Source organism: Corvus hawaiiensis, chromosome 7 (assembly GCF_020740725.1).
Source record: "Corvus hawaiiensis isolate bCorHaw1 chromosome 7, bCorHaw1.pri.cur, whole genome shotgun sequence".
In the NCBI taxonomy this organism is placed as follows: domain Eukaryota; kingdom Metazoa; phylum Chordata; class Aves; order Passeriformes; family Corvidae; genus Corvus; species Corvus hawaiiensis.
In genome coordinates, this window is record NC_063219.1 from 4,210,063 (window position 1) to 4,235,984 (window position 25,922).

Consider the following 25,922-nt stretch of genomic DNA (forward strand, 5'->3'; position numbering starts at 1 on the left):
CCTCAAGGCATCAGAGGGATGCTGAAGTTTTCTTCTGTGTTATCCCACAGCACATGTTGCAGTGGAAAGCCCAGTGTTTACAGTATGGTTTGGAATGGGGTGGAATCCAGGGACAAAAAGGGGAAGGACAGCCAAACTGCAGCCTTACTGTGCCTCAGGAATGTGTGGTTGAAAGTGATCTGTGCAGTGCTTTCTGGTGCTGGATGCAGGGCCTCCAGCTTTCTCCCTGCACTCCAGACCTCTGAGCCTAGAGAGGCATGAGATTGGACCTCAAGGAAGGATTGGGATAGAGGAGACTCTTGCAAGAGGAGGCCCCTTTCTGGGTGGGTTGTGCTTCCTCCCGAGCTGCCCCAGCAGGGATGCTCCGGCTCAGGGGAGGGCCAAGCATAGCCCACAGTGGTGAAGGTTCTCTGAGTGTGCATCCATCCCGCTCCTCCTGCTGATCAGGAATAGCTAGTTAATAAAACCCACTTCCAGGGGAGCATTTCTATTCAGTTCAGCAAGTACCAAAATCAGCTAACAACCTGTATCTTATCAAGCCTCATCTGCTGAAATTCTTCCTTTAATTTGCTGTTTACCTCGCCTTTTTAAACTTTCATTCTTATAAATCAGTGTGGATATATTTGCTTTCTGTGCAGGATTCCAGTAGTCTCTTAATAATCATAATAATCGTTATTACTGATTAAAGTTTCATTATTCATGCCAGATGGAGTGCCCTCCCTGTCAGCCAGAATGAGTTTGCATTTATGTAGGTACAGTACATTTGTGATCTAAATAAACATATGGTAGAAGGTGACAGCAAATTATGTGCTGGTGATGTCAGCAACAATGTTTCCCAAGTATAATTGCTTTAAATGAACATGAATGCAACAAGGAGCTGGTAGTTTTAACAAGGTAGTTGGCATTCAGCGTGGTAATTACCAGTCAGCATCATCAATGGCACCAGGAATGCCAAGGGAGGAATGCTGGCTTTGAAAAATTAGTGACAGAGAGTCTGACTTCACACAACCATCACGGTGGGTTTGCTCAGCTCTGTAACATCTTGCAGGTGTGAGCACACTGCTAGCAGAGGAGCAGTGTTTGTCTTTAGGGTGATCCAGCCTTAGCTGAGAGACATTTTGCACTTTCTCCAACACCGTCTCCCATCAGGGCATGTGGCAAGTATTTGATTTAGTGTAATGGAGCAGTGTTAGCAGCAGCAGCTGTTAATACACGATTAAAAGGATTGAACCTGGATCAGGTTCAAAGGGGAAATTCACTTAGCAGAATCTCAGCAGTATTCAGTGATGGATAAAAGTTTAATCAAACACTAGGTTGGGTTCCTGCGATCAAAAGCGCAGCAATAAGGACTGTGCATAGTCTTCCATAAGCTTTACATTGGATTTCTCAGCTCATCCCGTCAGCTCTGGCTTTGTGAAGGGCTTTGCTGCCTGCCCCTCAGGCACTGCCACACCTGGGAGTGCACCTAGGCTTTGGCCATGTCCAGATGGCAGCCATGGAATGGGGTCTCCATTCCCTCACAGCTCGGACTGGCGTGGGACTGTCTGAGCGCTCTCTCCAGTGGTGTTGAACTGCAGCCAGAAGAGAACATTCCAGCTCTTCTCCTTGCTTGCCATTCCCTCTCACAGGGGTCAGCATTTTCCCATGACATGGACATGTGAACTCAACTCCCACTTCAGTCCAAGTGGATTTCAGTCACTAATCACTAGGTAGTTTACAAAACCTACCACTGCTAACGCTTCTTCTTCCAGCTATATTTTACAGTGAAAGCCCCTACAGTTCTTTTTCTTCAGGGACTAAACCTGTTAGCATGTGGAAAGATGATGCAGAGCATCATGTCCAAGGTCTGAAGGAACATGAGGTTCCTTCTGAAGCACAACCACAGGCAACTAAAGAACCAGCAGCCAGAAAACAGAAGGTCCTGTGAGCTTTGCTGAGGTTAAGTAGTTGTACAGGGCACATTTCCCTTACCATAATTTGGACACGCAGACCATGCAAGTTTGTGGGGAAGAGGGGTGGCTTTTAACCAAAGGCATTGGGTAGAGTGTCCCATTGTTCAGATGAAATTGGACAGGAGGTAGGTAGCTGTGTAGCCTTTCCAGCACAGCCATCTCTTCTGCTGTGGAAGAATCAGCAGGCCTTACAGAGGCTGGGGAAAGCAACTGCGATAGCACTGAGTGATGACATTGTACCTCAGTCCTCCAGACTTGCTCATACTTCTTTTTGTTTTAAAATGCCCCAGTCATAATGCATACCAGAAAGGTATTTAGGGTATAAAACATTTAGATAAGTATCTGTATTTCATATAAGTTTGACACCAGGTCTGGTTATTTAGGTGGGCCTTTTTTACAGGCACTGCTGCAACCTTGCTAAAGCATAAAAACCTTCCAAAGACAAGATGGACTCTCCTCTTCCGCAGTTGCTGGATGTTAAAGGAATGAAAGGAAGCCACATTTCCAATCTCTCTCTTTCTGTCTGTCCTGCAGGTGGTCGTTGCCACAAGTCCTGCACAGGACGGTGCTGGGGACCAACAGAGAATCACTGCCAGACCTGTAAGTGTGTAAGAGTGAGAAACAAAGGATTGGAAAACAATGTAGCAGACATCCTACATGTTTTTTCTTTCAGTTGTGAAGGGATGCTATGAATTCTGGGTTCAGTATAACTCTAAAATATACAAGGGGTTTTTTTTTCCAATGTTTTTACCAGTAGATTATCTGTTTTATTTTCCACCCATGTGAATGATATCTTTCTTTCCTCCCTTGTACTTTCTAAAACTGCTTACACTAACTTGAATTTTCTTTTCACTACTTGGTAGCAACATGGAGCACAGCTCTTGAGAATATTGATGGTTATTTTGGAATGCACTGAAATGAATACTGCAGGAATAGAAAAAAACTACAAGGCAGATTTGGAGATCTTTAATGACCACCTGACACTGCAGAGTTCCTGATGCCAAAATACTCTGTTAATTTCAATGGCAGCCTGGGAATATTACTGATCTTGCAGAACTGTTCTATTTATAATAACTTCAGAATGTATTTGAGTTGTACTGAAAGAGAGAATAATAGTTTTTTTGTGAAGGAAGTAGTAAGTGAAGGTTTACTCAACGATGTTTGTCCTCTTGAATATAGAGAACATTAAAATGAGTTTCTTCCTTGAGTGTTTTAAGCTCCTTCACATAGGCACTAAAGAGCAAGAAGTACAGTCACAATACTAGCAGATAATAAAGGAGGAGAAAATTGAGAGCTTTTTCTACAAGTTTTTTTCTTTTTCCTGCTTCCAAGAGGGTGAAAACCAGTTGCTTTTACTGGAGTCACTCTACCTGGGAAATTAAGTGGCTGCTGGGAGCTCCTCAGCTTCTTCAGCTTGTGCTTGTTTTCTTGGCTGAGTTGTAAATGGGTGGAAGGACTGTGACAAATGAGCCACTCCCAGATGAGCACCTCAACTGATCTCTGTGCTGAGGAGAGTCAGCCCAGTGTCATCTGCCTCTTTCCTGGGACATGGTAGGAACAGTGCAGCGATCCCTTAGGACATGTTGTAGGACTAAGTGATGCAGAGCAGATTCTTCTTTGTCTGAATTGAGCTAGGACATCTCCTTCCTTTGCTGGCAGTCTTTATGAAGGCTCCAAGGAAGTCAGTGCTCCTTACCAAGAAAAGAAGTAGGTTCTGGGTTGTGTGCTTAAGTAGATAATGGAAAGTGACTTAAACCCTAGCTGACCAAATTATTTTATATCATGGTTAGAAGTAATCAATGTTTTGTTTTTTTCTCTGTCCTAATAAGAAGCTTGTTTGTCTATTAAAACTTTGTAAACAGCTGCATAATCCATCCAAGCATGAGTAGATTTATTCAGGCCTTCTGTGGTTAGCCTATCCAAGAATAGTTTAAAGTCGTGGCAGTTACATTCCATAAGGAGCCCATGATCCTGGCTCAGGCCGTGTCTCCAGCCTCATGGTAAGTCCAACCGTGTGGCTGCAGAGGTCCATGTGGCAGGATCAGCTCCCATGGTCTCAGCCTCTACAAAGCACTGCTCTCAGATAAGTGAACTGATTTGGTGGATTAATGTAGTAATACCAGGGAGAGAAAAGCTTATCTGCAGTGCTGTGAAGGCAGGAGCTCAGCAGGGCTGCACGGAAGGTTGGCTCCAGGAGTGACAGGTCTCCCTGCCTTCACAGTGGCTGCCCTCGCAAATCCAAACAGTGGGGACAGGCTAAGGCACAACCATAGGTTAAAATAATAAACTAGGAAAAGCCATAACCCATCTAAGTTTCAGGGACGTACACAGATCACACTCTTCTACTCGAGTAGCTGCTCCACATCCTCTTACCTTCAAGCCCACTCCACAGCCTGTGATTGTCAGGGGCAGGAATTAATTTTACATCACAGACTTCCTCTTTTCCTCCATGACCTCGCTGCACCTTGGACAAGCAGCAGGATTGAAGGAAAAGGCTGGCAGAGGGTATTTCTTCATTGTATTCTCACAATGTGTTTCCTGCGAACTTTGGGAAGAAAAGAGGGAGAATTTGAGTAGGGACTCAGAACATAGAAGTGCAAGTGGGACTATGCTTTTGCTGCCTTCATTTCTGACTTTAAAAGATGTGCTTGGCTTTCAGGCTGAAAAATGTTAGATCCAACCTGGAGACAGGATGAGTGGTGTTGTGCACATTGTGCCCACCTTAACCCTGTCACCTTGGGGATGCACGTAGGAAAATACTCCAGCAGTGCTACATCTGAGTGCCAAACCATTTTGATCCTAGAAACAACTCAGAGCTGCATTTCAATAATTTCTTTTTTTTTTTCTTGATTGAGGATTGAAGCAAAACATTCTAATGGGCCCCCCTCCCAAGATAAGATATAAATTATTTTCCTGGGTAAGGATAAAAAATGAAAGATCTTAATCCGTGTCTTTCATTTCAAATTATATATGGAAAAAAAATCTAAATCCCTTTGTTTTTTTCATGAATATCATCTACCTAGCTGCTTCTTATGTTGCCTTCCAGCAACATCTTTGTTGATAACTCTGTCTGAAACACCACCTGCATCTAACTCTGTTCTAATGTCTAAATGTGACAAGAAAATTCATGTATTTAAGAAGACAATTAATAGGAAATTTAAGGCAAGCTGTTCTGTCAGGAGGTAGAGAAGATGAAATTCCAGGGTACTGTTTTACACAGTTAACAATCCTTTTTTCTTTTATAATTAAAATATTAGTAGATATTAATAGGAAGAATTTGAAATCTAGATGATATAACTTGTTTCAGGGTCAGGAAAGGCTAAAGTGAAAATACTTTTAAAAAGACTATTTTTCAAAGGATATTGGGCACACGCTGAATAGAATGTAAACCACTCTAAATAAAATCAAAATAACAAATGGTTTGGGAAGGCAGTAATCAAATTTGAAAATCTATGGTTAGGTTGTTAAAATTTTTGCTGTTCATGTCTGTTAAGAGTTTCATGTGGAAATTGAAACTTTTACAATTCAATACATTATTAAAGTGACAGATTATGCACTTTTCCCAGGAGGAATGTAACTGAAAAGAGAACAATCTAAATTAGAATATAGACCCAACTAAGGGAATGCAAAAAGACAACTATAACCTATAAATCAAACCTGGAACATGAAACATTTAGCAAATGTCAAGTGCTTCATGACTGTGTGTGTGCACAGGAGTGTGGTCTGAGCACAACTGTATTTATACAGTCCTTGTGCAGCTGGTGTTGCTGAGGAGAAGGTGCTAAATTAGAGCAGCAAAAGGTGAGCAGGAGCCTGGAGGGGCACACAGAAAGAGCTGAACCAGCAGCTGGGATCAATCAGGGAAACCCAGCATTCCTGCTTGGACCCAGCATCTTTAATTAAAACTCTTGTATTGCTCTAATAACTTTGCATGTTTGTAACACTTTCATTGATTTCAGTTACTTCCCATTTTTTCCTTCATAGATTTATGGTGTCCTGACACAATTAAAGATGAGGGGAAAATATAAAGGAGACTGATGTTTTGTACACGTACATAAGGTGGTTATTTCATCCCATCCCCAACACAGCTTATTGCTCTGAAATGCTGGTAGAGGTTGACAGTCTCACCCAGAAATCCATCTCCATGCACAGCATGTTTTTCAGGACTTTGGTGTTTGTCCTGTGGTCCTGGTCCTGACTGTGACAGTTCTGTGTAGTTGAACCCTCCAAATTCTTGGGGTCACACACATGATCTGTAGGAGTCCAGGCAGGTAGTTGTGCTGACCCTCAAAAGATCTGCTTTGAAGCTTGGGGTCTCAGCTGTGATTAGTGAGGGCCTCCTCATGGTTGTGTTGGGTGAAGATGTGAGTATCTAGCACCCGAAATGCCACATTCTGGGTGATATTTGTAATTCACTCTTTCACATAGGTCTTGAGTTACAGCTATAAAATCAATTAATTGTATTTGGAGGAAAGTGTTTAGGGAAAAAAGCTTGTTATCTTTTTAAACCAGTGCAGTTATGTGTATTTTCTGTGGGGTTACCCCCTGAGAATGATTGCAGGCAGCTGAACTGGTGAGTGATATTTATTTGCATCTGAGCAATCAGATTGTTTCAGGCCTTCAGACAATACACAGAATTGCCCTGTGTTTGTTTTGTGTTGGGGAAAAACCTTCCTTTTAAAGTGTCTTAAATGTGACTCCTTAAGATTATTCAGAGCCCTTTAAGCTCATTATTGTCTTGGTGTGTGTGGTGCCACTGAAGACACCTGACAGGTTCTCTCAGACCTGGACCTTTAACAGCAGCTATAATGCAAATATGGCATACAGTGAAGCAGGAGATAGATATGGTATGTTCTGGCCTCTTCCTAGAACAACATGTTGGCCTTTCTGTTGGCATTGTTTGTTCTCCCTGAAGAATAAACAACTGGGGAAGAACAGCAACAAACCTTTGCTGTAATTATTAGTTTTGCTTCAGGAAAACCCACAGTGTTCCCTATCCTGAGCAGCGTGGTAGAGACCCTCCTTGAGCAGGTGTCTAACCAGAAGCAAAATACACTTTTTGAAGGCATCCAGTTCAAGTATTGTGTTGAAGACAGGACTGTGTTCCTCCAGATCAGCCCTGGTGTGAATGGCCCATCCCAAGATTAAACCCAAAACCTTGGTGTTATCAGCACCATGCTCCAACCAACTGAGGTGTGCCACTGTCCCTCCTCCAGTGGCTCCATGGACAGGGTGGACATCATGGCCCACACCCAACAGCAGCTGGTTCTGGGGTAAATAAATCGGAGGTGAATTAGTTAGGTGGCTCACACTGATAATCCACACAGAGGGGCTTTACACCAAAACTTCCCAGGTTTAAGCAAAACGTCCAATAGCTGTGGGCCAGAAGCAAGGAATGTGGTTAACAGTGGGCTCCCTGCATGGCCTCAAGGCACAGCCACAAGGCAGAATGTGGCTGTGGCCATGACAAAACATGAGATGCCGTGGCGAAGGCAAGGCAGAGCATTTGGGTGGTGTCCCCTCAGCTCTGGGACCAGCTGCTCCCCTGGGCAGTGGCACGGGTGAACGCAGAGAGTTTGAGTTGTGGGGTGCAGTGAACTGAACGGCCTCTGTGCCCCTCCGCTAAGGGGGAGCCGCTGGGAGTTGGTGCCCTCCCTCAAGTCAGGGTAAGGCTGGGCTTCACCTGTCTGTGAGGCAGACAGTGCCCAGTCTACTGCAAATCCTGAGCTGGTGGAAAACAAGACAGTCAAAGACTAGAAAAGGTATTTGTTCATTTTCATGAGCGAAGACTGTCACCATGGTGTGCTGGTGGCACACAGCCACAGGTACTATTGTTTCACATCTGTCTTAATGTTTATCAATACTGTCACTTAAATAAACAAATCTTTTTAATGTGCTTCTCAGGCAGTATTGGCAGCAAGTGCCTTCACAGAATTTCCCAAATTTCTCAAATTAGATTGCACAAGGCACAAAAGCCTTTTCTGTTTGGGAGTTTCTCTCTGGTAGCAGCAAGATGAAATTGCTCTAAAAGCACATTGTTTCATTCCACAGATTATAAACAATCACTCCTCTTAAGTTATTTACATTTTTATGTCTTAAATAAATACTGTATGTAGCAAGATGCTTTAGCATTTCCTTAAGTATTTCTGCTAAGCTGTGAAGGGATTTTGGATCAGAATGTACTTATAAAGAAGTTACATATACATTAAAATAGAATCAAGCAGAAAGTTGGATGGAATTTTGTTTTTTCTTGCTTCCTGAAAAGTGTTTTTTGTAGAGAAGTAATTAAATGCTTTTAACGGCATAGATGTTGAAGGTTAATTGCAGAAGTGTATCATCCCAGCTTTTATCAAAAGACAGCTGACAGCACAGTAGGCAGTGGTGGTTGGTATAGTTGTTTGGATAATACTAATTTATTTTTCCATAAAATAAGGATTAAGGTTATAGCTGAATGAGGGAGGGGAGGCGGATGCTCCACTGGTTGACCATTCTTTGCACAAAACTAAACCCCAAGTGGTTTGGTGAGAGGGGGTGTCATATCCTGGTGAAGAAAACTAATGATTTGAAAGTAACATTCCACATGAATTTTCAAGGGTAAGAGGGCACACTAAAAATTCCTTCTCCACAGTCCTTGAGCAACATGTGTGTTCCTAAAGAGGGGATCGTGCAGGCATTCTGGATACAGGTATCGTGCAGATGTTCTGGATACAGGTATTGTGCAGATGTTCTGGATACAGGTATTGTGCAGCTGTTCTGGATGCAGGTGTCCTGCAGCTGTTCTGGATGCAGGTGTCCTGCAGGCATTCTGGATGCAGGTGTCCTACAGATATTCTGGATGCAGGTGTCCTGCAGGCATTCTGGATGCAGGTGTCCTGCAGGCATTCTGGATACAGGTGTCCTGCAGATATTCTGGATACAGGTATTGTGCAGCTGTTCTGGATGCAGGTGTCCTGCAGCTGTTCTGGATGCAGGTGTCCTGCAGGCATTCTGGATGCAGGTGTCCTGCAGATATTCTGGATACAGGTGTCCTGCAGATATTCTGGATGCAGGTGTCCTGCAGGCGTTCTGGATGCAGGTGTCCTGCAGGCATTCTGGATGCAGGTGTCCTGCAGATATTCTGGATGCAGGTGTCCTGCAGGCATTCTGGATGCAGGTGTCCTGCAGGCATTTTGGATACAGGTGTCCTGCAGGCATTCTGGATGCAGGTGTCCTGCAGATGTTCTGGATGCAGGTGTCCTGCAGGCATTTTGGATACAGGTGTCCTGCAGGCATTCTGGATGCAGGTGTCCTGCAGATATTCTGGATGCAGGTGTCCTGCAGGCATTTTGGATACAGGTGTCCTGCAGGCATTCTGGATGCAGGTGTCCTGCAGATATTCTGGATGCAGGTGTCCTGCAGGCATTCTGGATGCAGGTGTCCTGCAGATATTCTGGATGCAGGTGTCCTTCAGGCATTCTGGATCCGAGTGTCAGCACCGTTGAGGCAGTTCCCTCACTCCTTGGGGCTTTTTCCAGCATGCTGTGGGGGTTTTGCTCGGGGAGCCCTTGGAGAGCTCTCTGCCTGGCCCTGTGTCTGACGCTGTCCCTTTTCCTGCCCCGTGCAGTGACGAAGACCGTGTGTGCAGAGCAGTGTGATGGACGCTGCTATGGGCCCTATGTCAGTGACTGCTGCCACCGCGAGTGCGCCGGCGGCTGCTCCGGACCCAAGGACACCGACTGCTTTGTATGTGTGATTTTTTTTATTCTTCCTTCCAGTCACTCTGCAGATTCTTAATGCTTTAATCCATGAAATTCACAATTTCATCCCTTTTAATGTACTATATGCACACTCGCAGATTCAGGATGCAAATTTTAGCATTTAGTGTTTTTCATATTCTATTAACATCATTTATCTACTTAATATTACCCATTAACAGATCTATGAGATTTGTAAATACAGTTTGGGAACCATTAATGTGCTTGTCTCTGTGATTTTTATCTTTTTCTTTTCCAAAATTAGCTTTTAGAGGTGATAGCAAATTTTTAGAAGTATTTGTCATTACATTTGAACATGATTTTTATTAATGCTCTGTGTGCTTTTCATATGAAAGTTAAGAATACTATTTAGCTTCTCTGTGCAAGGCGTTCCCTGTTTCTGCCAGACTTAATTTAAATTCAGCTTTTTAACTGGGCATGCTTCTTTGTGGAGATGGAAGGAAAGTGGTTCCTAAACGCTCTCCCTCAAATGCATGTTACTACATGTGTGCTTCAGATGGAAAGAAGAAATGGCTTTTTCTTTAAAGAAAGACAATCTAAACATCCAGGTCATTAAAAAAAATCTTTTTGTTTCTAATCCATTATTTCTAAGAGTTTTAGCAGCTTTAGAACCGAAAACTGATCTCAAAAAAGGTGTAGCTCATCACACTGGGTCGATGAGAAAAGTTTTGCTAATGGTTTCAGGGGAAGCAAACCTAGGTCTAAAGAAGCCTAGAATTAGAACCTGCATAGAGAGGTGGGTTTTCAAAGGTACCCATGTGACTGAAGAGACAAATACCTGTGAAGCTGACTGCCAGGTGGGGTTGGGAGGAGGGTATGCAAAATTGCATATGTTTTGAAACTGTGGGCAAGTGGCTCATAAGGAACTGACAAAAATGAATCTTTCTCTGTCTGGCCCTGACTGTTTGACAGTGACAGGTTTTGTGCTTCAAAACCACACTCTAAATGCTGTTCTTTGGCTGCTGATGAACTGTAGTGGTGGCTTGACTTAGCCACCAACAGGATTTACTAAAACTGTTTTCTGTGGCTTTTCTCAAGTAGATGCTCAGCACATATGGTATGGGGTTTTTTTTCCAGTTACTGGAAGTTCTCTGTTGGCTTTGAACTAGAGAGATAGGAAAATAGCATTCTTTCTTGTGTCCTGTACAGTATAAATAGGTAAAGGGAAGATGAAAAATGCAGTCATTGTTCCCAAATGAGCACTGAGGAACATCCTCAGAACTGATGTGTTGATGTGTGCCCATTTTCAAAGGTTAAGGACAAGTTATTGGCAGCATAAGTTATGTAATGCTGCAGCCTGAAAGTTAGACTTCCTGAATTGTAGCAGCCATGGAAATATGTATGCAAAGAATCAACTAGTATGTTTGTTCTGATACAGCAGAGAAGCACTCAGGGTTTATTCTCATTCTCTCCTGGCCCCAGAGCAATGTAAAAGAAATTCAGCAGGGGTCTGGCAATTTTCAGGACTAGTCATTACTTGCTTAGACACAGTGGGTGAAAAGTGTAATGCTTTAGGTTATAGACAACTGTGCTTAGCTTTCAGTGGAGACACAGAACTTTGTTTTTTCCCTGTGTATTTCCCCATGCTTTTATTGACAAATTAGCAGCATTTAGCACAAAATGCTACAAATTTGCATATATTATTGAAGCAATTACGAAAGTATATAAAACATTTCAGCCATAAATTAAAGGCTCCCAGATCTTCTAGATGAGTTTTTCCTGAGAATTGTCACATCTCCAAGGAGTATTGGTGTGTTTTACTTTATGCATTTGCTAAACTGTTATCAGAGAATTGTCATGTATATGATGGAGTACCTTTTAAGTCAACATGTAAGAAATGAGTTGAGGAAAAAAACTGTATTAGTATTTATTAATAGGCAAAAGTACAGCTTATGAAGCATTACAAATCCTTTAGAGCATTATGGCATCTTGCAACAGCATCCTGTTCTAAATATGTTTTTAATATCTGTAGATAAAATTCATCCATCCTCCTCCATATGCTGCCATCCAGTCATTTGCATATTCAGTTCTAAAAGCAAGACAGTAATCATCATCTGACATAAATGCAAGCCAACATGGTAATGCAAAGTTTTATTGATGTTTTAATCTCAGATTCAAACTGGGTCTAGAACTTGAAATGTGTAGGAGGGCCTGGTTGAGTGCCTAGTGGAACCAGAAGAGTGACACAACACTATTCCTCGGGTGGACTTCACATCCAGTTCTGAGTAAAGTGTTTATCTTTGTAAAGGGAAAAAAAATCTGTTTCTGTGAAAAAAATGGCAGGTTTTGTAATTGGCATTTGAAAGAACCAGGAAAGACAGGATCAGCAGTTCCGCTTAGCACATGCTCCATGTAGGATAGTGCTTTCATCACGGATCTCCCTGCTTGTCCCTTTCAGCAGCAGATTTTGTCCTTGGATATATTATTATCCTCTCCTTTCTGAAATCTTCTGGCATGACAGGTCCCATGGTCCTGCTGGTCCTGATCCAAATGGAGATAAGGACTGCTAGTAAAATCAGCAGAAGAGAGGAATCTTGTTCTCTTTTCTCTCAGTCCCAGCCCAGGAGGGAAGGGGACAGGACATATATATTATTGTTATACTTGTTGACTCTTTAAAGACACAAAACCATCTGTATTTTAACAACCTGGAAAAAGACCAGAAGGATTCACTCCTAGACTAACACTTCTAAAGCAACCTGGATTACAGGTTAGTGGGGAGGCAATAGCCAGTAACAGTGGCTGCTTAAACTGTTAGAGGGATCCAAGCCAGGCTACAGCTTTCATATTCATACAAATTTTTCATTCACGGTATGCTCTGTGAAAATTGCTCCAACAGTTTTCTTATAATCTGTGGTTAAAACCATAGACATGATGTGTGCTGATAAGGAATGTCAAAATCGGTGGGCCTTTCTATTCCTAATTACCAGCCTTGCATGGTCAATTGTTTTCCCTGCATCCCATTACTTTTGTTATCCATACACTCGCCTCTTCATTTGTCAGGGCCCTGTCCTCTGTCAGCTGTACGTGGCAGAGCCTGAATGCTAAGTGGGACAAAGTCCTATTTTCCTCTCTCAGTATGTGAAGCAACTGACCTTGTTAAACTCACCACTTAGGGAAATGGCCCCCTCCTGTGCTAGCTCAAAAGAAGATCTTATCCCTCTTGCTTCCTAATTGGGAATTCCAGTTTTCAGCTGGATGATGTACTCATGCTGTAAGAGATCTAAAGGGTTGGACCTCTGTAAAAGTCATTAGCATTTGCTTAGACAATGATAAATAGCTGCTTACTCTTGGCAGTTTTAGAATGTCCTATCAAGTCGAGAATTAGTGGATTGTGAGTAGTTATGAACAAATTACAGTGATGTTTTGGTTTTGTAGTAAGTGTTGTAACAGGCAACTGTTGCCAATTAAGGGGACTCACCAAACTCCCTAATTTGAAAAGTCACATATTTGCCAAGATCCTAGCAAAAATCCAAGTAGCCTAAGTGAATATTCGAGAGCTCTGTATCACATTCCTCACCGTCACAGCAAGTCTGAACAATCAAGGCCATCTTTTACACCAAAAGAAAAGCCCTAAAGCAGCTATGATTTAAGTCAATATTTTTTGTCTCGTTTTGCAGGCCTGTATGAATTTCAATGACAGTGGTGCTTGTGTCACACAGTGTCCCCAGACCTTTGTGTACAACCCCACCACCTTCCAGCTGGAACACAATCACAACGCCAAGTACACCTACGGGGCTTTCTGTGTCAAGAAGTGCCCACGTAAGTGCTGTGTTATCTGCCCTGCTACCTGCCTTCTCCTGCAGTGATGGGGAGTTGGAGTTGCATTTCAGGAGCCTTAGAAACAGTGAGAGAATGAGAGCTGAGTGCAGAGCACAATCTCTCCAATCACTCCGCATGTGCTTGCAGCCTGTAATAACTCAGTCAGGTGTTAACTAAAGACAGTGACATTCTGTGCTGCTGACACTTCCCAAGTATCCTAGAGTGATTTTCCTGAAGAAAGGTGGCTTATGTGTTCATGGTCCACTGCTTGTTGCATTCATGCTTTAAGTTCAGTATTTGCAAATTCCAAAATAGTGGAAATAAGTAGTTAAAATAGTGGGATTGTAGAAGGGTATGAATTTCTGTTTCAGAAAAATAACAGTCCACAACCAGCACCTGGCACCAAATGCTTTCATGATATTGTTACCCTTAACTTGGAATAATGATGGTTTGACAGAAAGTTACCCTGAGAAGTTCTGTCCCAATGAGGAACAAACTTATAATACTAACAACAATGCAGTCTTAAAACTCCAGAGTAAAATTAGAGGGGGTTAAAAAAAGAAGAATCCCATGCATGTAAAACCCACATGCTTCTGAGTTACCAGCCAGATGATGACAAGTAACAGAAAAAATTACAGGGTCATCACTTACACAGTCTTTGAATCTGCTGGTTTAATTGGAAAGAATAATAAAGGAGATAGTATTCTTGCTCTCCCTTTCATTCCATGAAGGTTTATGGTTGTGCTTTAATTATTTTATCCTTAAATTACATGTAAGGAGGATGGGCTATCTATATTAAATGGAGCCATAATTCAACCTAACCCAAAATCCCAATTTTGAATCTCTGTGGAGGACTGACAGCAGCCGAGGGCTGTGACCACCAGGGCCTAGTTCTGCCTGTAATAGTGGTGGGTTTGTTGAAGCAAAGATTGGTTTGTTAAGAACCTGATATCATGCTCTATAAGGGATATAATTATTTGCCCGAATACTTCATTGAACACTTACAATTTTTTTTTCCTTTCTTATCAGTATTAAGCTTTTAATTAGATAGGATCAGTCTACATTCCCTTTGGCAGTTGTTGAACAGGGAAAATTTTGAAATACTTGTTACTGTCATGTGCACTGTTTTAGCCCAGATGTATATTTTTGTGGGTGCATGAAAAAGACAGGACAGACCATCTTGCTTTATTTCTCTCCAATTACTGTAACTTTTTTTTCCCTACTACTAATAATAATAAGGCCAAATGGGGGAGAAAGAGGGATCAGGCTTGACAATTCATGGATTTTTGTAAGTCTCTGATAACGTGCCTACTTTGCTTATACACTTCTGAAAACACAGAGCTTTGAATGTTGATGTCACTGGGAAAGTGCTAAGGTAACAATAGGTATTGGCACAGAGTTCAAAAACATGTCCCAGCTTTTATTCACTTTCTGCCAATATCTCCTTTTTTTTTTCAGACAACTTTGTGGTAGATTCCAGCTCTTGTGTCCGGGCATGTCCGAGCTCGAAGATGGAGGTTGAAGAAAATGGTATTAAGATGTGCAAGCCCTGCACTGACATTTGTCCTAAAGGTAGGCAGCGGTTCAGTATAAATTTTCTTGAATGTAGTCTACACTGGGTGTTATTTTGGTGTGAATTGCCCTTCATGGTGTGTTATAGAATATTAATAGCCTTTGAATACCCACAAAACTTTGAGCTATGTAGGTTGTGTGTCAAGCACATACAATAGAGTGAAAAGTTATTAAGTTTTAATGGTAATATAACCAAACAAATTACTTTTTTATTAGATACAAATGAAGGGGATTTCTCTGTTGGTTTTGGAGAAATCTGAAAGAATTCTTCATTGTGTTATTTGAATGACAAGTATCTCCTGGAGGTATTTTAGCATTGTCCTTTTGTCATTCCAAAGGGGGCCATGCAAAAAGCCCTGACTTCAATGTGTGGGATGTCTCATATTTGTCCATACAACATTAGGTTTCTATTTCCCTCCTCTGTCTCTGCTTTCCCAGAACCTTCTACCTCCTTTCTCAGTGTCTACACACACTAGTGATGGTTCTGTTGTGAGGACTGAAATCTGTAGGTTACTTTGCTGTTCTAGACTCCAGCAGGGAGACTTTCTAGTCCCTGCTTGAAGGTCTGTGGAGCAAAGCACCATAAGTTTTCCTACATGGGCCTATGCCACTTTTCAGTCCCGATGGAAGCCACATCTGGCTTAATTGTGGTAAATAACATTGTTGTTGAATAGATAGTTTTATGCAGGAAAACACAGGAATAGAGTTCCTTACTTTCTCAGGAGGAAAGCTATCACATGTTTGTAAAAGCTTCTACTGGTAGTTGCCATTAGAGGAGCCCAGTTTGGAAGACAGAATACATTATGTGGTTGAAGTCATGAGGGATTTGTTCCTGGATGCATCCCGTGTCCCAGAAAACGCAGCTCAATTACACAGAAAGGCTACACAGAGAAGTTTCCTCACTGGTTGCCAGAGTTCCTCCAGGCACCAGTAACTTGCTGGTTGAGGTGATAAATAATGAGTTATTTATACAACCATTTGAAAGGCCTTATGGCAAAGATGGTTAAGAGAAGGAGGCCTCTGGAGCCAGCAGAGTTAGAGCCCCTCAGTTTCTGCTGTGTGTAGTGCACCTAGAAATGGCACGGCTGGGCCGAGTGGGATTTTGTGTGGTGGGATTTTGTGTGGTTGATACTCACCTTTATATCCCATGTGAAATATCTTAACCTGTGTGCCAGGGTTCTGTGGCAGGTACTTTAGCTCTCTGTTTGTTTTAAATTGGCATGTGCTTCTTTTGGAATATGGGTCAAGGGTGCTGTTTTAACACCTCTCTGCTGAATGAGATGAAGACTCGTGTCTGTAAGGCCAACATGTTCTGTTCAGTAATTGTTTTCCCTAGTTCTTTATACAAGCTCCTTGTTTTGGCAGCATGTGATGGCATTGGAACAGGGAGTCTGGTGTCAGCTCAGACGGTGGATTCCAGCAACATTGACAAGTTTGTAAACTGTACCAAGATCAATGGCAACCTTATCTTCCTTGTCACTGGGATTCATGGGTAAGTGACAAAATGTTAAGATGGTAATGTCATGGTGCCAGCTGAAACCAATTGCATCCACCTCTTAATGATGGCTGCAGGCTTCTTTTATGCAATAGCAGATCCAGGATAAATTAGTTTTCTGCCTTCCATTGTGAAGAAAACTGTTTCCTTGATTCTTAAGATTCAAGCTCTAGGAAAAGAAAGGATGGATTAATTGTTTGCACTAAAAAGAGAAAAGACAAGTATGACTCTCTGGTTACTTTATGAGGCCCTCAATACTGGCTCCCAATAAAGGCTGATCAGAGAATGGAAGGGAGAAAGGGAAGTTACCTTCCATGAGTTTAAATTTTGTATGGCCAGCAGAACAATATGCAGAATATGCAGAGAGACAGCCTTGGTTAACATATCTTGTCACAGTCTGGGTGGCTGTCAGTGCACACACGTGCACAAAAACGGCCCTCTTGTCAATCAGTTTTGAAGAATCTATTTAAGTTTCAGTTGTAGAGGCACACAGAATTCACTGGTGTATAAATCCAGTATTTTGGTTTAAATTTTGCTCATTGTAATAGGTCCAGAAGAACCTCAAAGTGTCACATGGCTCTGCTCTGGCCAAATGACCCACTGAGAGGCTGGATGGAAGCCTGTTAAATAGCACAGGACAGGAAAAAATCGAGTAAATGCAAGACAAGCAGCTAGAGCCCATGAGCAATTTTGTGTGGATTAATCCAGTGCATTACATGAAATTTAATTTCGTGTATAAGAACTGCTTTTGCGGGAAAAGTTATATTAGCTCATTAAAAAATCTGTCTAAATTAAAAGAACCAAGCCCAACCTTGAATAAAATCGTACTTGTCTGAAAAATATCTGAATTTGGACTATAAGCAGTAAGTTAAAATATTCTGTTCTATTTTATAGAAGAATAAGACATGTAATTTGAAACTGTGTAGCACTTTGTGTCTCATTCTTGATGAAGAAAACTCATTTCAGCAAGCCTAAAGTATGAGGGCACTGAGTTCTGCAACCCGAAATTTTTCTACAGCATGAATTACATTAGTATTTGTTAAAAGAAAAGAAGATTTGAGAATGAGTGAAAATATCTGTATTTCTGGATCAGCTTTTTTATTTAAAGTTTCAATTACATTTTGCAAACCCACAATATGAAAGGGAAATTTAAAAAATGACGCTGGCTACACAAGTAGTTTGTTACATAAATGGACAGTATAGAGAAACAACAATCTTACTTATTGCCTCTCCAACTTTTACTTAACTTTTGTTACAAATTCATTTATTCACAGTGAACTTCAGCTTTTAGAGTATGAATTTTTAGTGTTTAAGATTGTAGGGACTTAAAGTCTGGTTCTCTGGGGAATTGGAAGACTTGTGGTAGTGACAGAGAGTAATTTTGGTGAAAGATGCAGAGTATATTTTTATTGTTGTTTTCATTGGAAACCGTGCTGTTACAATTGATCCTGTCCTATTTTTTGATCCTGTGGTTCTGTAGTCTGTCTCTTTCCTGAACACTTGAGCTTTAAGTCTTTGTGAATTTGTAATAATTTATGTAAAATATATATGTAATTATGAATTGTTTTATACACAACTATTTATAATAATTAAGATAGACATTATTCTGCAGTTTTATATGTTGATAAAACATCAGACATTTAGCTGTTTAAGGGGTTTAAGTGTATATCTGCATCTTTAAAGCTATTTTATCTTCAGAATTTAGAGGTGAAATTCAGCTACCTCATGTATATTGCGGGCAAGGGTTTTCCTTTTTTGATGGTAATGCATTTTGAATGTTTCTTTTAGGTAGTCAAAACTTATTATTTAGTGTTCTGAGAGCCCCAAATTGTTAAAATAACATGTGTTTGATGCCTCTGTGGTCCACTGGGCTTTTTTGTTAAGGTTCTAGAACTCATTTTGTTGCTGCTGGGCTGGAGTCACCTCAGGGTGGTTAGAGGTGACCCCATCAGTCTGTCACCTCATAGACTTGTGAGGCCTGTCCCCAAAGACAGCCAGGTGGATCACCTGCGTGTTTCAGTTCCAAGAATGATGTGTCCTGGAAAGGAGAAGGAGGAGAGGAGGAAACACACACTCCATATTTATTGAGGATGTTTCCTACTCTCACAAAACCCACAAAAATACCATGACATGCCATTGCAGAGGAATTTTTGTTTGGTTTAAGCTTCTGGTTGACTTCTTTAAATAGGGGAGGAAAGTAACATTTACTAAATGATGGCATTCTCAAAATCGAGGTCAGCTTCATCTTTCTGTACTACAGCATATCTAGCTTTAAAATTTTAAGGTTTGGAGGTTATTTCATTTCTCATTGCCAGACTTGCTTGGCAAGGATCTGTACTTTTAGAGGTTCCTTGTTCAACACCTTCTATAAAGTATGCTCTTTAAATGCCATGTGTCAGGAACTGCTGGCATGCTCTTAGCTTTGTTTTGCTTATAGGTTGTCACTCCTTTCAGGAGCAGCTTTGTTAGTCCTGGTATACAGCATCACAGCTGTATCATTCCTGGAAAAAACACTGAAAATTCATCTTTCCTTTAGGAAGGTCACTCATGTTTAGAATTCCTTAATTTTCCATAGCATAAATATTTGCTAAAACATGAATGAGTTTTGAACCTTTATGTTCCTTCAAAATGATGTGGGAGAAGTTAGACACAAATCTGCAGGAACAACAGGTTGAAGAAGCCTGGTGCATATCCTCATAACAGCAGTGTTCAGCACCTTAAAGCTGTTTCCTACATGGTATGGCTTTGAGAACCTGATCTTTTCTTATTTAGAGTGTCACATGACATGTTTTTAATCTTTCAGAGACCCGTATCACACGATCGCTGCCATCAATCCAGAGAAATTAAATATCTTCCAAACAGTGAGAGAGATAACAGGTAACACGCTTTTGATCTCCTATAATCTGCATTATTTAATTAATTAATTCTCATTTTGCATTTATAGTTGTCATGTGTTGGGTTTTCTGAAGAACACAAGGTACTTGTTTTCATTAAGCTCATCACGCTGTAATTTTTATAAAAGTTTAGTGCAGAAAATTTCAGTATCAGTTGATTTTCACAAATGTGTTGTCCTTTGCTCATGAACACAGGATGCCCATTATGGCAGATGTTAAGTGGACAAGGGATCTTGGTCCCATGTTAGCAAAGTAGGACAGGTGCTGCAAGGGAGGGAAATGTGAGGGAAGTGGTGCTGAAATGTGGGAAAGCATTTTCTTCACCTGAAAGCATTTGAAAGTTCCAGTCTGCTTTTACAGCTCCTTCCCTTTGTCTAACAGAAGATGCTGCTGCAAGTTAGCTTTTGTAATTTAAAGACAGATATATAATGTGTGGGGTGGTAGTAAGTCCCATTTTTTGTGACTTTTTAATGAGGTCATAGAACTGGAACTCAGTACTTTGTTTTCTTGCATCTTGCTTCTTGTTTCACCATGCGGGGTACAGGGAGGAAGATACTACAGCTCTGAGTTCTCATTTGATTTCTGATTATGTATAGGTAGGAAAATGCAAAAAGATTGTTCAATTTCATGCACAAAAAAAACCCCAAAAACCTTTGGGCACCACAGCTTGTTTGTAGCTGGGTGGAGCTCAGCATGCTTCACCTCTCAAAAGTTTTTAATTTCAGCAAACCCATGGGATTAAAAATGAAAGTAAACTCTTAATCCCTTCCTAATTAATGTCAAAGATCATCTGGCACCTGGGTGAACACTATTTGCCATTCCTAAACACATTAATTGACAGTCTCAGCCCTGCTACAGAAGTGGAATTACCCCTGTGCTTAACTAAGTGTACTGCATTTCAGCCCAGCGCTGAGTCAAAAGCATGGGGAACTGCCCTCTCTGGGTGTCTGTGCAGCTCAAAACAACTTGTGCAGAGAGTGAACAGTCCTCACCTCGGAAATCAGAGTGAGTTCTCCTTCACTTTCTTGGAGGAGATGGTGGTGAGCAGCCTGAGAGTCTGCAGCTTTCCTTATTTATTTCTTTTCCTCAAGCTGGCACTGTCTTTCCTTTATAGGCTAAGCCTGTCCTAACTCACACATGGCTGAAATAATTGGCATTCATGTGTTTGCCTTTTCCTCCTTCAGGGTATTTGAACATACAGTCATGGCCTGAGAATATGACGGACTTCAGAGTGTTTTCTAACTTGGTTACCATTGGTGGGAGAGCTCTCTATAGGTAAGATACTACTTCTCTGTTGGTGGAATAATTTTTTATTAGTGTTCTGTGATTCTTTGTTCAGTAGCAGAGAATGCAACATCCTTTGGGAAGGACATTGTAAATTAATATATTTTTTCCTCTGTTACCAAGATGTTCATTACCAGGATCTTTGCTAATCAGTTGTTTATAACGGGTAATACCTTCTCAACATAATTATTCTTTTAAAAAAAGTCGTGGTTCATGGCTGTAGCTACTACCTCATTGCCTGGAACTTACATTTATGGTTTAAAATACCTTGTGAAGAAACATAGTTTAAAAGGAATGAATAATAGAACTTAGCCTCATTATTAGGGGTTTGTATGGTTGTGATTAGACGTGCGGGCTCCAATGCCCAGACAACAATGTGGTTTTAAGAAGAGATAAAAGCTCATGGAAATCACTGAGGCACACTGCAGGTGAGCTCTGTAGTGCCATTTTTACCAGAGATGTTTCTGTGTCAAAACTCAGATGGAGAAATTGGTTTGAAGATAAGAAAACATGGTGATAAATGCTGGGGGAAGCACAAGGAGGTACCTGAGCAATTTATACAGCAACCCCTGGATCCCCACTTTGCAGATGGAGTCAGTCAGGCATGGGATTCTGCTGGCATCTTAAACAGCAACCCGAGCAGAATATGAATAGCAGTGAAACCTTGAGGTTGAATTACAGCCCAGCATTCTGTTCCAAGGCAGCAATTTTTATTTGGAACAGCTGGAAAACAATTATCATCATTAAAATACAATAACTTAAAGGATGCCCAGAAACTGGATATTGTCTTCACTAATCTTCAGTCATAAAATATGTGCAGTCATTTTCATGTTGCACAGACAATCATTTACTGTTCCTTTGATGAAGAGCGGCGATAACCACATATTGCAACAAAAGAAAAATGAAATGTAGAAAGTGGGCTGGAAAAAATTCCATGAAAATAACAATTTCTTCCTGTATTACTTGAAATGACATTAATTTGATGCCTGGCAGAAGATGTTTTAATACATTTTGCATGATTTTTGTCATTTTCTTCTTAGCATATAAGCTATCATGGTATTAATACTGTTGAAAGAAAAACCTGAATTTTATTCAGTTTTCCTAATAGCACATTATCTCAAAAAATCTATTAATGGATGAAATGAAACTGGTTGAGGAGTTCTGCTGGTCTGCTTGGCCTAGTGCTATGAGCATCACACCTTGTGGTATCTCGCTCCTGACAGGACTCATAATTTTCTAGGCAGTAGAACTGGATGTTGACTCAGAAAATATTTGTGTTACCACAAAATAAAAATTTTCTGAACAATTCTTAGTTTTTCCAGAAAGGTCATCTTGACGTTTGGAACTAATTCCAGTGGGCAGTTCCCTACCAGATATAATAAGTTGTGCCTTCTGAAGCTAATTCCTATTCTCTCCTACTTTTGTTCTCATCCCAGTGGCCTTTCCTTGCTCATCCTAAAGCAACAAGGCATCACCTCCCTGCAGTTCCAGTCCTTGAAGCAAATCAGTGCTGGCAACATCTACATCACAGACAACAGCAATTTGTGCTACTACCACACTGTCAACTGGACAAGCCTCTTCAGCACCCCCAGCCAAAAGACAGTGATCCACCGGAACAAAAGGGCAGAGAACTGCAGTAAGTACCTGCTGCTCACTGCCACAAACTCAGCTGGGGGCTCGTGGAACTCCATGGACAGCAGGGGAACTGTGGTCATTCCAGGGATTTGGCCCAGTCTAAGCAGGAAAATGAAATGTTTTAAGGTGTGAACAAAGGGGAGAGGGAGCAGAGAGAGCGCGCTGCTTACTTACCTTGTTGGGAATGTTCCAGTTTCACAAATGTGAATTCCAAAGGCTGTGAATGGAGTGTTCATGACTTTACAGCCCTTTCCTTATGGAGTGGGATTAGCATCTTCTGCTTCCCCTACCCTAAGGGGCCCTATCTTAATCCAGAAAGGTCACTTTCAGGACTGTTTTAGGTCACCAAGTTCTCCCTTTCCTTATTTGACCTATCTGATAAAAAATACTACTACAGGAAAGCTTACATGCCAGTACCTAGGCTGAGATCATAGTACTGAAAAGCCAAGAAAGCTCTGTAGCAGATAAAATAACTTGTTTATATAGAAATCAGGCATCAAATTGCATTAATACAGGCATACTGTAGCATCAAGGCAGTTCATTTTGAGCATCTGTTAGACTGCTTGCAAGAGAGGAGATTCATTAAATTGCTGTATGTTTAAGTGATATTGCTGGAGTTTGTGCTCTGACCAGCCAAGAATATTTGCTTTGGGTTTTTTCAAGCTGTGGTCCTATTTTTGACTTGCACTTTAGTTCTTTCTTTCTGTTAGTTTGGGGGTTTTTTTGTTCGTTATTTTTTGAGGGGTTTTGTTTCTTTTTTTTTTCTTCTCCCCTCCCTTTGAAGTGCTGTTTGGCTCTGTTTTGAGAGTGTGAATGGCTGTGCTCGTCACTGTAGTGTAAGTGTTAGGTGAAATACAGCTGGAGCTTTGTCTCTGCTGCTCAGTTACTTTTCTAATCTCTCCTACCATGGAAGAGCGACAGGAAGAACAAAGTCTTGCTTGGTCGATCTCCACGTGGTTTTGTTGTGTGGCACTTTAATTATTGTTATTATTAATTTTATTAGGCTATTTCTTTACATGCAAGTTAAATAATTGAAGGTTAAGGAAATTTTCTGTCACTGCAGGCAGTTTTTACTGTGACTGTGTCCAAGGGTGTAGAGGGAAAGGGTTCTTTCTTAACTCCCAGCAGAGCAGTGCCCACTTTTAAGCTGCACCATATTTTATCCTCCGGCACAAACTTTGTGTTACACATGGCAGAAGGATGTGCTGAACAGAACTTTTTGGGACAGATATTTTTTGTGTATTTTGCAAAAGATGTCCTTGGTGTTGGCTGTGAAACCATAAATTAGACCATGATATTTTGGAGAAAGTTACGTGGGATCAGCACAGAAGGAGGAGAGATGCGGTGGCTGCTGCTTCTGCTGTGGGGAGGAGGGGCCCAGGGTGTTGGACATCCTCGTGCCCTGGTGTCCTTGCTTCTGTCACCCAGCCAGGAGGTTACACAGCCTGGGTGGAAGAATCCAGTGGCTGGCTGAAAGAGTAGCAGAGCTTGCTTCATCCTCCAGAGACAACTGAATATGTGGTGGGAATGTCATGTGGGAACAAAGCTTGGATGAACAGTCCAAAAATAGTCCTGAATTGTGGAGTTAACCAGGTGCAGGACAAAGAAGACTGCACAGTTTCTGTTTTCAACACACCAACTCTACCCAGTTCATCAGCTCTAGTTGCTCAACATCCATGAGCTTTGTATCATTTTCTTAACAGCTTCTGTTCTCCTGGTTTTCCTTCTTTCCATCTCAAGGCTTTTCCTTTGCTTTTAATTCTTGTGAGGGTGAAGAGTATTTGAACACTTCCAGTGTGCAGTCTGTTTTTCTTCTGCCCCCACATAGAAAGCCAGCTATAAAAATAAGAGTATTGATTGGAAAATAGAGGTGCTGCCGAGAAGGAGAATTGTATCTGCCCAGGGGTGTGGCACTGCTCTTTGCTTTCCCCTGCAGTGTAACAGGATCATGTGGTGAGGAACCACCTAGTTCTGTGCTACTGCTGTAGTAACAACTGTATTTTGTATGGCATGAAGAAAGAATTAGCCCTTTGAGATTTCCCATATGGAATTTTTGGGCTGACAGAACAGAAGAATGAAGAAGCTCAAAGTTTTGTTGACCATGCAAGAGTCACTAAGGTTATATTCCCAGATTCTAGTTGGTCTCACCTTGCCAGGAGTTGCGTGAACTTGTGAACTGTCCAGAGAGCACAGGTTTCTTCACTACCACATGAAAAAAACCTGCTTACAATGGGAGAAAAATCATGGTCTTGGGGCTCTGATGTTTTCTCATGTCACATTGGCTCTAGCTGTCTGATTATCATGCAGCATTTAATGAAAGAATAATCAACTTTCCTTCATTCCTAGGCATTTAATATAAAAAGAAACTACACAGTAATGAGGTGGAACACAGGCCTCATGTCTCACACAGTAATGACTCCTCCTTGCTTCAAGCTTTCTATAACTTCCCATATGTTAGGAGACAATGGGAAATTACTCAGGTGAATTTTGTAAGGTGCTTTTTCCCTTCATGTAGTAGTGTCCCAGTTGTTTCACTGTTTTTGACAGCTTCAGGACATAGCTGAACACAGCAGTTTGGAACATATTCTTGCATTATTTGTCAAGGCTCCTTTGTCAAATACCTCTTTGCCCTTTCCTGGGATCACTCAGTTTGAGTCCCTTTGAAGCTGCCACAGCTACTGAAACATGGGCTTCCAGAGCAAATGGAAACTGGGATGTGCTGTCATATCATCCTCTCACATGGAATGTCTTGTCACTACATTTGCACACAAAGGGAAAATGTAAACTTTATTTCACCTCTAGCTTGGTGAGGATTTATTATAATAGATACTCATCATTTTCCAGGAAGAAAAATACTCCTAAAGACATTTTAGGAGATTTAACACCACAGGAATCTTAAAGAGGAAAACAAATCTCATTTGTTTCCTTTTAAGAAGTCACAATGTAAGCTCCAGTACCAAGGGGCTGGTTTTAAAAATGGATTCTAACCCGTGTTCATTAAATGCACTGTGTATAATGAACATGGGCCGGGGGCCAAGTAGCTTCAATTGGGAGGCAGTGCAATCCTAATAGGAACAGTGGCTTCTTCTCTCTGAGTGGAAGGCAGTGCAGTTCCAAGAGGAACAGTGGTTTCCTCTCTTTGCACATCTGAGTGAGTGAATTGATTAATTTTTTGTGGCCTTTTGAGAGTCAGCATTAGCTGAGAAGAGCTTTGCTGCTGCTTCAGCTCTGCCTGTCAGCCGGCACCTCTCTGGGGTTAAATGGGTTCTGCTGAAGGTTGGATGTCTCATTAAACTCTGCAGGATCACTTGGAGTAAGGCAGCACTGGCTCATGGAGCCAGATGCAGTTCTCCAGCACCCTTTGGATCATCTGTCATTTCCAGGATAGGCCAAGAGACCGGGGTTTAGGAGAGTTTTCCCTGACGGTGTGGGATCTGAGGGCAAGCATCTGGGGTTTCCATTTCTGCCTTTCCCCTATTTCGCTTGTTCTGGACACTGATCCTGCAGATGTTTGGGCACATGCCCACACCTCTTGAATGCCAAATGAGCCTCATCAAAATGGGGAAGGAGATGTGTA

General features: G+C 41.5%; 1 protein-coding gene across 4 annotated transcripts in view; it reads left to right on the plus strand.

Annotated features, from left to right (window-relative positions):
* The window catches only part of ERBB4 (erb-b2 receptor tyrosine kinase 4), a 577,667-nt gene that overhangs the window by 400,091 nt on the left and 151,654 nt on the right, over nt 1–25,922 (plus strand). For all 4 annotated transcript variants that reach the window (XM_048309078.1, XM_048309080.1, XM_048309077.1 and 1 more), the window contains exons 5-12: nt 2,487–2,552; nt 9,556–9,674; nt 13,324–13,465; nt 14,924–15,037; nt 16,403–16,529; nt 19,336–19,409; nt 20,611–20,701; nt 22,147–22,346. In XM_048309078.1, coding sequence (XP_048165035.1) covers nt 2,487–2,552; nt 9,556–9,674; nt 13,324–13,465; nt 14,924–15,037; nt 16,403–16,529; nt 19,336–19,409; nt 20,611–20,701; nt 22,147–22,346 — 933 coding nt within the window. The remainder of the gene's footprint in view (nt 1–2,486; nt 2,553–9,555; nt 9,675–13,323; nt 13,466–14,923; nt 15,038–16,402; nt 16,530–19,335; nt 19,410–20,610; nt 20,702–22,146; nt 22,347–25,922) is intronic.